This window comes from Dreissena polymorpha, chromosome 14 (assembly GCF_020536995.1).
Source record: "Dreissena polymorpha isolate Duluth1 chromosome 14, UMN_Dpol_1.0, whole genome shotgun sequence".
NCBI classification, from domain to species: Eukaryota; Metazoa; Mollusca; class Bivalvia; order Myida; family Dreissenidae; genus Dreissena; species Dreissena polymorpha.
Window position 1 is genome coordinate 930,097 of NC_068368.1, and position 12,877 is coordinate 942,973.

General features: G+C 36.3%; 1 protein-coding gene across 1 annotated transcript in view; it reads right to left on the reverse strand.

Moving 5' to 3' along the window:
• Positions 1-19: 19 nt before the first annotated feature.
• LOC127858990 (zinc finger MYND domain-containing protein 11-like) overlaps positions 20-12,877 on the reverse strand; it is a 68,953-nt gene continuing 56,095 nt past the window's right edge. Inside the window, exons 14-16 of the mRNA XM_052396379.1 lie at positions 10,551-10,669; positions 8,541-8,726; positions 20-8,125 (exon numbers count right to left, since the gene is read on the reverse strand). Of these exons, the coding sequence (XP_052252339.1) occupies positions 8,003-8,125; positions 8,541-8,726; positions 10,551-10,669 (428 nt within the window). The 3' untranslated portion in view covers positions 20-8,002. The remainder of the gene's footprint in view (positions 8,126-8,540; positions 8,727-10,550; positions 10,670-12,877) is intronic.

Genomic DNA, 12,877 nt, shown 5'->3' on the forward strand with positions numbered 1-12,877 from the left:
CAAATCAAAGTCCGACAAGTCTGTTTTATATTTATTCTCTATCATTATCTGGTAAATGTACAAAATGTTTAAGAAGACATGATATACACACAATAACATTTACAAAACAAATGGCAACTAAATAAATGCATGATTTAGCGAAACATAACAGCCACGGAATTAAGCAAACAGTGATAATTACGAAAATCAACAAATAGTATTAAACTACCGGTAATATGCTCTCAATATGCAATCAGTTAAACGAGTGGAACAAATCATGCCAATAAGTTACAAACATAATGCGGAACTTTAAAAGTGTGTCCCAATTAGTTGTCATTTTTATTTATTTAGTCTGGTTTTTAAGGATGTTGCAAGTAATATGTTGAAAAAAACATATTTATAACATACCATATTTTGATAAGCAATAACTCTTCAGTTGTTTGAAGTGTTTTAACACTGATACACAATAAAGTGAGAACATTTTTAAAAGATGATATACAATAATTTCATAAATTATAAGCTTAAATATTTTTATATAAACATACTCTTTTGTAGGTACATGTAAACAACACAAGTACATATATAATGGGAACAAAATCTTTGCATATTAACTAGCCTGTTATATTTGCCTGATTATCAAAGACAGAGACATTAAGGCATGATTCGCAGGTCTATAGAAGGTTTTTTTTTTTTGCTTATTGTATGTGTTTGTGAAAAGGTTACGAAGCACTGAAAGAAGCAGGACTGGTGCTGCGTAATATTACATTGAAGGTTCACGCTATAGTTTCCTATTCATTAGGAGTCATATATATGGTAAATATAATGGCCAACTTTTGATTGCCATACAGATTTTTATGATCATTTGAAACAAACAATGTTCCTACAATTTGTCATGAGAGACACCAGGTTGGTATGTGACAAAAGTAAAGATAGTCACAATAATCAATTTTAGAAAAAAAAAATCAAAAATGAATATGATCAATATTCAGGTACTTTTGACGACATTTTGTACATAAAAGTAATGTTCAACACAAAATACTGTACAAGACAAATACCATAACATTGACTTAAAAACTGGAAGGAATAGTAACTTACCCTTGAAGGGTATTCATGTACACAAAAGTAATGTGGTGAACTTCATAATTTTTTCCATATGTAATTAAAATTGAAACACAGAGGTTGAGCATTAAACAAACTCAGCATGAACAAATTGGCAATACACAACATTACTGCAGCACATATAAATATTGAGTGAAATTCTAAATATTTAACAAGAACACTGCATAACGGGTGCCACGCTCGGCTGCGAAAGCTTGTCAGAATTTTTTTATAGAGGTCACAGTGACCTTGAACTTTGACCTAGAGACCCAAAAATGTGTGTGTGGTGTGTATAACTCATCAAGGTGCAGCTACATGTGAACTTTCAAAGTTGTAGGTAGAAGCACTTTAAAAACCTTAACAAAATGTTAAGGTTTTAGCAAGACGCAGACGACACGAAGAGCTGTCTATGACAATACCTCGGGGTTTCTCCGATAACAGCCAAGCTAAAAATAATGTGAAAATCAAGAAATCTTCTTCATACAGAAATATCAAATGACATTCAATTCTTAAAAAATAACAATGACGTCATAGCATTACTATACAATCCAAATGTGTAAAATTAGCAATTACCAAATGTAACACCACATACAGACATTCTGGTTTAAATTTATGATGAAATAAACAAAGGCTATATTTGAAAAAATTGCATGGGCTTTTCTTAAAGTCACATGTTTTAATAAAGATATATATCAAATGAACGAAGCAGGGAAAGACAATATAATGCAAACAACATGAATAAACAAACAACTTTTTTTTCAATATAAAAAATATATTACCAATTGTAATGTAAACTACTTTACTTATCAAATACAAGCATTTGGAACAAAACATCATTCATTCTAGCATTAATAAATTTTTACCATCTTAACATTTATAGCAAAACCTGTGAATGGTTTGTAAATGATAAAAAATCCAGATACCGGTATAAATCTAACTATATTCGGTTGTAGTGGTGATGTGTGAATGCCCACTTACGTCCCAATTCCAGTAGGTTTAACCATTTGCATGCTGGGAAATTTGTCGTCTGCTAAAATGTCGTCTGCTAAATTTCTAAAATTAGCATTTTCTTCGATTTTTTTCAAAGAATACTATCAGAATAACAAACAGTTTGGATCCAAACTGTTTGCACAGGCCTTCAAAATTCGGTTCCTGCACTGAAAGAGTTAAGCTTTAGCAAGTGTATCAAAAGCATCAATAAATAAAACTATACCTATAGAATGCAAGCACTGCCATAAAGCTTTATGGAATTTAGATTTATTCATGGATTGAGAATAATATAGAAATTATGGGTCGAGAATGGGGCACAAAATTAGGAAATGAAGGAAATGGCAAAAAAGCCCTGGGTGATCAGAACTCAACTGATCAAAGGGACATTACTCTTTCTTACAATTATACTTGAAGTTACAGTTTTTGGTATCTGTGATGCTCCCCAAAATTTTTTTGTCACAATATTGCACTATATATTCTGATAAAAGGAAACGTCTTGAGGGCACAGTAGTTGGGGGGACAATAATATTTTTATAGAAAATTTCAAAGGGCCATAACTCTGTGAAAAATCATCCGACCAGAACCCGCTGATAATATGCACATCTCCTCTTGGTAGTGAAGCTTCCCATAACGTTTCATTGAATTCCGGTCATTAGTTGCTGAGAAATAGCCCGGACAAGAATTTCACTGTATGTACAGTTAATGGAAAATTTCAAAAATTTCAAAGGGCCATAACTCTGTGAAAAATCATCTGACCAGAACCCGCTGATAATATGCACATTTCCTCTTGGTAGTGAAGCTTCCCATAAAGTTTCATTGAATTCCGGTCATTAGTTGCTGAAAAATAGCCCAGACAAAAATTGTGCACGGACGGACAGACAGACGCACACACGGACAGACGAAGCGGCGACTATATGCTCCAATTTTGGGGGAGCATAAAAAGAATAGAGGCCTTGCCACTTCAGAACTATTCATGGGAACATGGATGTCAATAATTATCTACACTGCATTAGATAAAACACATAGCTTGAATGAATATGTATCAGTGAAAAATTACAAATGTATGCTAAAGCCAGGTTCAGAAGTATTTAAAATAAAAATATGATTTTTTTTATGTTAATGGCATATGACATACATATAAGAATGGTTTGTATTCGTAAAAGAAAGTTTACAAAAGTATATAAAAATGTACAAAAACAAAAGTATTTTCACTAATACACTTATATTATTAGTATAAACAATATTATCTATATATTCTAACATATTTGTATTTCAAAAATGAATCCATGTCACTGACACATTCAATTTAGCTACCAACTATGTCTTGCATGTACACATTTAATAAAAGTACATTACACAAAAAACAGCTTAGGATGAATAATATTTAACCCATTGCATGCTGGGAAATTTGTAGTCTGCTAAATTGTTGTCTGCTGAATTTCTAAAATTAGCATTTTCTTTGATTTTTTTCAAAGAACACTATCAGAATAGCAAACAGTTTGGATCCTGATGAGACGCCACGTTCTGGATCCAAACTGTTTGCAAAGGCCTTCAACATTCGGTTCCAGCACTGGAAGAGTTAAAAGGCAAAAGGAGCTTTGCTTCATAGCTACACAAAGACTAGTTAAGTGAATAAGTGAATAACAAAAACATGAGATTTAAATTGCCTAATAAAAATCAGACTTGTTTAATTAAAATATTAATTTAATTTTGTTATTCTGTTGATCAAAAGTATTTGCAAACCAGAATCATTATGATGTGTATAGTTTACAAATGACACATACATCAGGTTAACAGTGTATGATTAGACCATGACAATTAACTACAACTCATTACTAGACAGCTCAAAAACGTACCTTTCAAATATTTGTCTTATTATAAAAATATATAGCTTTTTATAAGCCTTGTTCTGAGAAAAATGGGCTTAATGCACTGCGTAAAGTGTCATCCCAGATTAGCCTGTGCAGTCTGCACAGGCTAATCAGGGATGACACTTTCTGCTTTTATGGTATTTTTAGTTTCAAGGAAGTCCCTCCTTACTGAAAATCAAGTTTAGGAAGAAAGTGTCGTCCTTGATGTAGCCTGTTCAGACTGCACAGGCTAATATGGGATGACACTTTATGCACATGCATTATGCCCAGTTTTCTTAGCACAAGGCTCATATATATAACATAATGGACCATGTCATAAGGCGAAACAATATGCGTCACCTAAGGCGCATAAAACCAATGCAACTGGTTTAAAAAGTGTAACATTATCATGACTATTATTACACGTGGGTCTCCTAGGCGATACTTAAGATTGCAGACTCTTGTATCCAAATTCTTTCCAATAAGTGTCAGGGGAATATCTGGACCTCAAGCTGTATTAATTCATATAATACCTCTTATGTATATACACATATTGATTTGTTTTACAAATGTACTTATAATATATTGTATGAGTACATTCAGAGTCGATGCACAACTAAAAATATGAATGAAACAAACATTTTTGATAAGTTTGAAATAGACACAGACTTTTCATCTTATGAAAATGAAATCTTGACAAAAATGTAAGACAAGTGTGTTAAAAAAACATGATACATTCATAAATATTAATAAGTTGTTATTGTTTTTGAATACATGACCTTATATGACATGAAGTGATGGCAAGTGACTAGAGCATGCTGAACACATGGACAGAACCATCCACAGGGTGGGTAAGTAGTAACCATTGACTGTGACAATGACAACTTAGTTGATTAACCCATTCATGCCCAGTGGACTCTGCCATCCTTCTAAATTGGATCAATTTATTTCCAAAATTAGGGATTTCTAGTATATTTATTTCTATATTTAGAAAATTTCTTACAGAAATTCCTTTAAGCAAACAGCGAAGACCCTGATGTGACGCCGCATCATGCTGCATCTCATCTGGGTCAACGCTGTTTGCCATGGCCTTTTTTCTAGACGCTAGGCATAAATGGGTTAAAGATTTAGCTCGCCAACATTCACATTATAATTGGCAACTATATACAGATAAAGGACACTTAAATTCAAACTCAGAGTCTAAAGGATTATTTATGCAATTATTGGAACAAAGTTCCGCATCATTTTCCTAAGGAATTATTTAATATTTATCTCCTATTTTTCATAACAATTTCCCTTCAGAATCTAAACTTTTTGAAGTAAAAAAACAAACAAAAATCAGACCATTATTGACAAAGACATAATATTTGATAAGATTGTAAATATTTTCAAAAGAAACCGAGTTAGGTGAATTTAATTGACTTTAAACAATATATGCGTTTTATAAGATACCACTTTAATACAGCAATTGTACATTTTATGTCATTTTACAAAACTCCCATTTAAAGGACCCAAAACATTTCCCTTAATTCCAAAAAAGGGCTGGTTAATTTAGGTTAGCTATAGATCAATAAACAAGTTCATAATACAGAAATGCAGACTCCTCGTATATGTACTGAACATTGAACAGCCAACTTCGTGGATATGGAATTATGCGAGAGTTAGATTTAAAAAAAATAAAATTGTGGCTCCCTTTGTTCTTTAATACTTCTTGTAGAGATGTCTTAGAAGTTTTCTCAGAGACTGCTTTATGGCCATTTGTTGCCAAATTTTACCTCCTTGACCTTTGATATATGGAGACTGGTGTTACAGGCGCCCCGTTGCCATACAATGGTTTACAATTGTGTCAAGTTAAACCTTTCCCACTCAGAAGCAAAGTGAAAATGGGCATGTGCAAACAGAATAAAACCATAACAGCCTGCGAGTAACTCGCCGTCTGTTTAGGTTGTATTCTGTTTGCTGCCCATCAGTATCTAAGGGTTGAAAATGAAGCCTTTATAACTTAAATCTAGTAAGAAATGTTTTTAATTAAATCTTACTTTCTAAGGGACTACGAATGGGTGAAAATACTTATCGAAGTGGTAAAGGGTTAAATATTTTGCAAAGTTATGGCTCAGACCTTTGGGGTATGATGTCACTTGCTCTCTTATGATGTTATTTGAAGATCCACAAATAAATGGCAAAGTTATGGCTGAAACAAGAGATTTCAGACGCATTTGGACAGACGTACAATCCAATTGCTATATGCCGCCTTTTTTAAAGTGGCAGCCATAAAAAGAGCAAAAAAAGTAATAAATACATGTACCTTGGTATTTCTGAAATAAGGAATACTTATCATAGGTCTTACAACAAAACAACTACACCAAAGTTAGTACTGATTGAACATATGAGCCGCGCTCTGAGAAAACTGGGCATAATGCATGAGCGTAAAGTGTCGTCCCAGATTAGCCTGTCCAGTCAACACAGGCTAATCAGGGACAACACTTTCCGCCTTAACTGTATTTTCGTGTAGAAGAGACTTCCTTAAAACGAAAAATATCCATAAAAGCGATAAGTGTCGTCCCTGATTCGGACTGCACAGGCTAATCTGGGACGACACTTTACGCACATGCATTATGCCCAGTTTTCTCAGAACGCGACACATATTTATCAAGGAGTAAGTATAGAGACTGTTACTTACAGATACTGAAAATCTCTATAACAAGATTAACAGTTCAATTGGGACCAGGTTAACCAAACTTTATATGTTTTCTACTGTTTGCTACCGAGATCCTTTCAGTCCTGATTTACACACTCACATTTTAAAACATATTCAATATAATAACAGCTTTTAATTGGTATACCAATGGCAATATACACATATGATAATAAAGCATACTTAAATAGGAACAAGGGCTGTTTGTAAAACATGCATGCCCCCCATATGGGCTGTCCGTTGTAGTGGCAGCCATTGTGTGAATACGTTTTTTGTCACTGTGACCTTGACCTTTGACCTAGTGACCTGAAAATCAATAGGGGTCATCTGCGAGTCACGATCAATGTACCTATGAAGTGTCATGATCCTAGGCAAAAGCGTTCTTGAGTAATCATCCAAAAATCATTTTACTATTTCGGGTCACCGTGACCTTGACCTTTGACCTTGTGACCTCAAAATCAATAGGGGTCATCTGTGAGTCATGATCAATCTACCTGTGAAGTTTCATGATCCTAGGCATATGTGTTCTTGAGTTATCATCCGGAAACCATTTTACTATTTCGGGTCACCGTGACCTTGACCTTTAACCTAGTGACCTCAAAATCAATAGGGGTCATCTGCGAGTCATGATCAATGTACCTATGAAGTTTCATGATCCTAGGACCAAGCGTTCTTGAGTTATCGTCTGACAACCACCTGGTGGACACACCGACAGACCGACATGAGCAAAGCAATATACCCCCTCTTCTTCGAAGGGGGGCATAAATATAACAGGTTCTTACACTTCTCTAGCAACATTAGCAACATCTCACAGTGTTTACTTCATTTGCATGTCTTCACTAACCAGACAGACATTCAACTCAGTGTGCATTAAGAAAAAAGATGCATGTAAAACGAAAAGTGCCCCACTTTAACCCTTTACCACTTAGATACATATTTTGCTCCTTATTGTATGGAAATATCACATGTTTAGTACAAAATTATTGTATCTGCTTGATAAATCTATGCGAGATACAATAGTTGAACACTCAATGTTCGTTGAATCTACTCATACAGGCATCTTCTGTGTTCTCTTATATACACATTACACATTGTGAAGGTAAAGCTTGCTGAGAGACCAAGTCCTTAAATACATTTTTGTGTTGAAATTACTATTATAACTGACGTGTAACAAATGTAAAGCAAATATAAAAATTTTACCAGCCAATATTGACAAGTGGTCCAGTAATGACTGCCAAAGTGGAGGGCTTTCAACATCTATACTTTATGCAATGACTGCAAATGTGAAGATCCAACCACACATATACAGTTTATGCAATGACTTTCAAAATTAAGAAGTTGTCATTAAATAGCTAAATCAGTAGAAGTGCAGCCCTGGCTGTCCCACTGTTTATCTCCTCCTGCGGCAGACTCGTTTGTGTTCTCTGTGCCAGTGCTCTTGCTGACAGTTCACGCTGCAGTAGGACGTATTCCAGCAGCAATGGTACATGGCTTCCTCCTCGCAGTTGTAACACTGAAACAACAAACAGGAACACATTGGTATGGCTTTGCACTTTACACTGAATAATTATTATTTTTTCATTATTTTGTTCTCATTTTTGTGGTTACCTGTGCACAGGGCTGCAAGGAAGGGGAGGGAATAAAGAATAATATGTAGGGGACAGCTACCAGCTTTTTACTCTTAATCGTTCCATAGTTTTATGTAGAAAGCCTCTATGTTTCAATACTACTTTAAGTAAGAGCACTGACCTTTCACCCTTTCAATATTTACCCACTGACCACTACCAAATGACCAAATAACCACTAAACACTGACCACTACACACTGTCCACTTCACACTGACCACTACACATTCACCACAACACACTGACCTACTTACCACTACAAACCAACCACTACCCACTGATCACTGCACACTGACCACTCACCCACTGTTTCTTCTTGGTAGCGGAGATGGTCTCCTTGTGTTTCTGTGCAAGTTTCTTCATCTCGTCCTTGTACTGCTCCTTGCACTTGTCCTCTGTCTGCCTGCGTACCTTGTCCATCTCTGCCTGTAGCTTTCCCATCGCCCGGGTAACTGCCTGCTGCTTGTCCTCTTCAAAGTCCTTACGGAGCTGAAGAGTAGCAGAGTGGGTATGAGATAGAATTGAGTTCCATGTGTATAAGCTGTAGTATAGCAGAGATATGTTATTGAATGTAGCATAGCAGAGATGTTATTGGCTGTAGTATAGCAGAGGTGTTATTGGTTGCAGTGTAGCAGATATGTTACTGGCTGCAGTGTAGCAGAGGTGTTATTGGTTGCAGTGTAGCAGAGATGTTATTGGCTGCAGTGTAGCAGAGGTGTTATTGGCTGCAGTGTAGCAGAGATGTTTTGGGCTGCAGTGTAGCAGAGATGTTATTGGCTAAGTGTAGCAGAGATGTTATTGGCTGCAGTGTAGCTGAGATGTTATTGGCTGCAGTGTAGCAGATGTGTTATTGACTGCAGTGTAGCAGAGATGTTATTGGCAGCAGTGTAGCAGAGATGTTATTGGCTAAGTGTAGCAGAGATGTTATTGGCTGCAGTGTAGTAGAGATGTTACTGGCTGCAGTGTAGCAGAGGTGTTATTGGCTGCAGTGTAGCAGAGATGTTATTGGCTGCAGTGTAGCAGAGGTGTTATTGGCTGCAGTGTAGCAGAGATATTATTGGCTGCAGTGTAGCAGAGATGTTATTGGATAAGTGTAGCAGAGATGTTATTGGCTTAAGTGTAGCAGATTTGTTACTGGTTGCAGTGTAGCAGAGGTGTCATTGGCTGCAGTGTAGCAGAGACGTTAATGGCTGCAGTGTAGCAGAGGTGTTATTGGCTGCAGTGTAGCAGAGATGTTATTGGCTGCAGTGTAGCAGAGATGTTATTGGCTGCAGTGTAGCAGAGATGTTATTGGCTGCAGTGTAGCAGAGATGTTATTGGCTGCAGTGTAGCAGATATGTTATTGGCTGCAGTGTAGCAGATATGTTATTGGCTGCAGTGTAGCAGACATGTTATTGGCTGCAGTGTAGCAGAGATGTTATTTGCTGAAGTGTAGCAGAGAGGGTGTGGAGTATGAATGCTGGGCCAGGATTTACAAAGATCCTTAGGTTAAAATGAAAATCTTTCCATAATTGCAATAAATCCCTTTAGTCAGTGGCTCTTATATTTTTGGGTGTTTTTAATAAAAAAACACACAAAAAAAAACTTAATATGATTAATTTTACGATGTGTGAGCAGAAAACATTCGATCTAAACAAAAATTGATAGAATTTTTTCCTTAAGTACAACTAAGGGTAAGATTTCCCTTCGCAGTGTTTTCCACAGGTCATTTAACGGTCCATTGCCGGGAACTTGAATTTCGAAATCAGATTCTCCAGAGTGCTTGAAATTTTCTGTATTTGTTCAGTAACTTTAACTTGTGACGATTATGCAAAGTTAGCAAACGCCTGTTGTCTTATTTATCAATTTGTTGCTAGGTTACATAGTTTCTGGACTGTTTTCTGGTAAATTATTCAGATCAATTCAAATGGCAGTACCCTGGCACTTAAACTTGCCAATGGTGCTCACCTGTTCCGAGAGTTCATCCAATGCCTTCTGTACCCTGGCACTTACACTTGCCAATGGTGCTCACCTGTTCAGAGAGTTCACTTACACTTGCCAATGGTGCTCACCTGTTCAGAGAGTTCATCCAATGCCTTCTGTACCCTGGCACTTACACTTGCCAATGGTGCTCACCTGTTCAGAGAGTTCATCCAATGCCTTCTGCCTCTCCTCCCTGTGTGCCTGGCACTTACACTTGCCAATGGTGCTCACCTGTTCAGAGAGTTCATCAAATGCCTTCCCCTGGCACTTACACTTGCCAATGGTGCTCACCTGTTCAGAGAGTTCATCAAATGCCTTCCCCTGGCACTTACACTTGCCAATGGTGCTCACCTGTTCAGAGAGTTCATCCAATGCCTTCTGCCTCTCCTCCCTGTGTGCCCTGTCCAGCCGCTCCTTCTGCTCTGACATCATCTTTGTGTACTTTGCACTGCAGTTGCATGTTCGAGTCCCTGGTAATAGTTTATAAAATTATTACATTATTATTATGTAGAACATTATACATTTGCTCCATATTCTTGTTTGAAGTTTAAAAATAACACAAGGGAAAACATTTTATTACTCATTCATGCAAAGTCTTGCCTTTCAGCTGACTCATCGCATGTAAGTGAATTACCGTAATGTTTGTTTATGTTGATTTTGTTCCCATTTAATGAAATGAAGACTTTAAGTTGACTTTCCAATGGTGTTAAAAGAAGTTGCTATGTTTGAATTGGGTTTATTATATTCTTTTGAATCACATTCTGCATTATCTCTGGATAAAACGCAGATGTACAAACAATTGCACAGGTAATACAGCCTTATCAATAATTGGCATACACAGTTGTTGACATTTATCTGTCTGTCTTGTGGGTAAAAGAATAACATTTTGATCGCCAAAAAATAAATGCTCACAACAAACACGGAAACACCCCGAAACCAGGTTTACAATGTTAAAGATATTAATTTAAAAAAAAAGTGTTGGATTTATATCCCACGCCGCATACATTTTGGTCATGGATGGGAGAAAATCCCTTGATATATTGTATAATCCTAAAACAAAGAATCAAGTGAAGGTTTATCGTTTTTATGCATTCTATACACCTGTAAAGTTTTATGTAAGATCTTGTAGCGTATTTGAGATATAGCCCTGACAAGTTACATCATACAAAACAACAAAGGGCAACAACTCTTATTTATGAAAGAGTAGGGTTATGGTTCTTGTGCAGGGCACTTCTCCTCATTAATATTAATCTACCCATGCAGTTTAACCTTGAAATTCTGCATTGTATCTGAGATATAGCCCTGACAAGTTTGTGACAGACAGACCGACAGACTGAAAAGATGGACGGACAACGCCAATGCTATATTCCTCCACCTTTTCTTGAGCAATCTAAAGCTAGCTTGGCATGTGAAGTACCTACACACACTTTTTGAGTGAAATATCTCCATCAAAACTAAAGTTTCACAGCCAAAACTGTGTTGTATTTTAAGCAAATAGTGAACTTGACCTTTACATGGCAACTTTATAAACATTCACAAGCTAGATCACCATGCACACTTGTTATAGTTTAATCAAGATTATTTGATGCAAACTAAAATAAATGACTGAAAAATACTTGTTTGCTTTTTTTCCTTTTTTAGTAACAGTGGCCCCAAATAAAAATCCCGAGTTAGGTAAGCTACACAAACACAAATTCAGTACAATATAAAGAAGTGAAATCTCAATCCAAAATCAACCCATTTATGCCTAGTGGACTCTCCCATCCTTCAAAATTGGATCAATTTATTTTCAAAATTAGAGATGTCTAGTATATTTATTTCTATATTCAGAATATTTCTTACAGAAATTCCTTAAGCAAACAGCGCAGACCCAGCCAGATGCGGCGTCTCTTCTGGGTCTACGCTGTTTGCCAAGGCCTTTTTTCTAGACGCTTTGCATAAATGGGTCAAGCTGTTTTAGGGAAACTGTATTTGGGCCATGCTCTGTGAAAAAGGGGTTTAACACATATTCGTAAAGTGTTGTCCCTGATAAGCCTGTGCGGACTGCTTTTATGATATTTTTCGTTTCAATAGTCTCTTCTTAGCAAAAATCAAGTTGAGTTGGAAAGTGTTGTCCCTGATTATTTCGCAAAATACTTGGTAAAATAAAGTTAACCCATAATAAACAAGAGCACCGCATAACAGGTGCCATGCTTGGCTGCATGAATAAATGAAAGCTTGACAGATTTTTTTTTTTTAGAGGTAACAGTGACTTTGACCTTTGACCTAGTGACAAAAAAATGGGTGTGGCATGTAGAACTCATCAAGGTGCAGCTACATATGAAGTGTCAAAGTTGTAGGTTGAAGCACTTTGATTTTAGAGCCAATGTTCAAAACCTTGACAAAATGTTAAGGTTTTAGCACGACATGGACGACGGACAACAAGACAACGGACACGACGAGCTGGCTATGACAATACCTTGGGTTTTCTCCGAAAACAAATTTTCTTAAGTAAAATTCATTTTAATTATTAAATACTTACCTGTTATCTCTAGCTACCCCTTTCCAAGGGAGTTATTTCATCCGGAAAATATTCAAGCGCTGGGAATCGTCCACCTCTATAAGAATCCAAATCAGGTTAAACATAGTACAATGCAACCTAACAGGAAATCAAGAACCACAACTCATCTTTCCTTTAC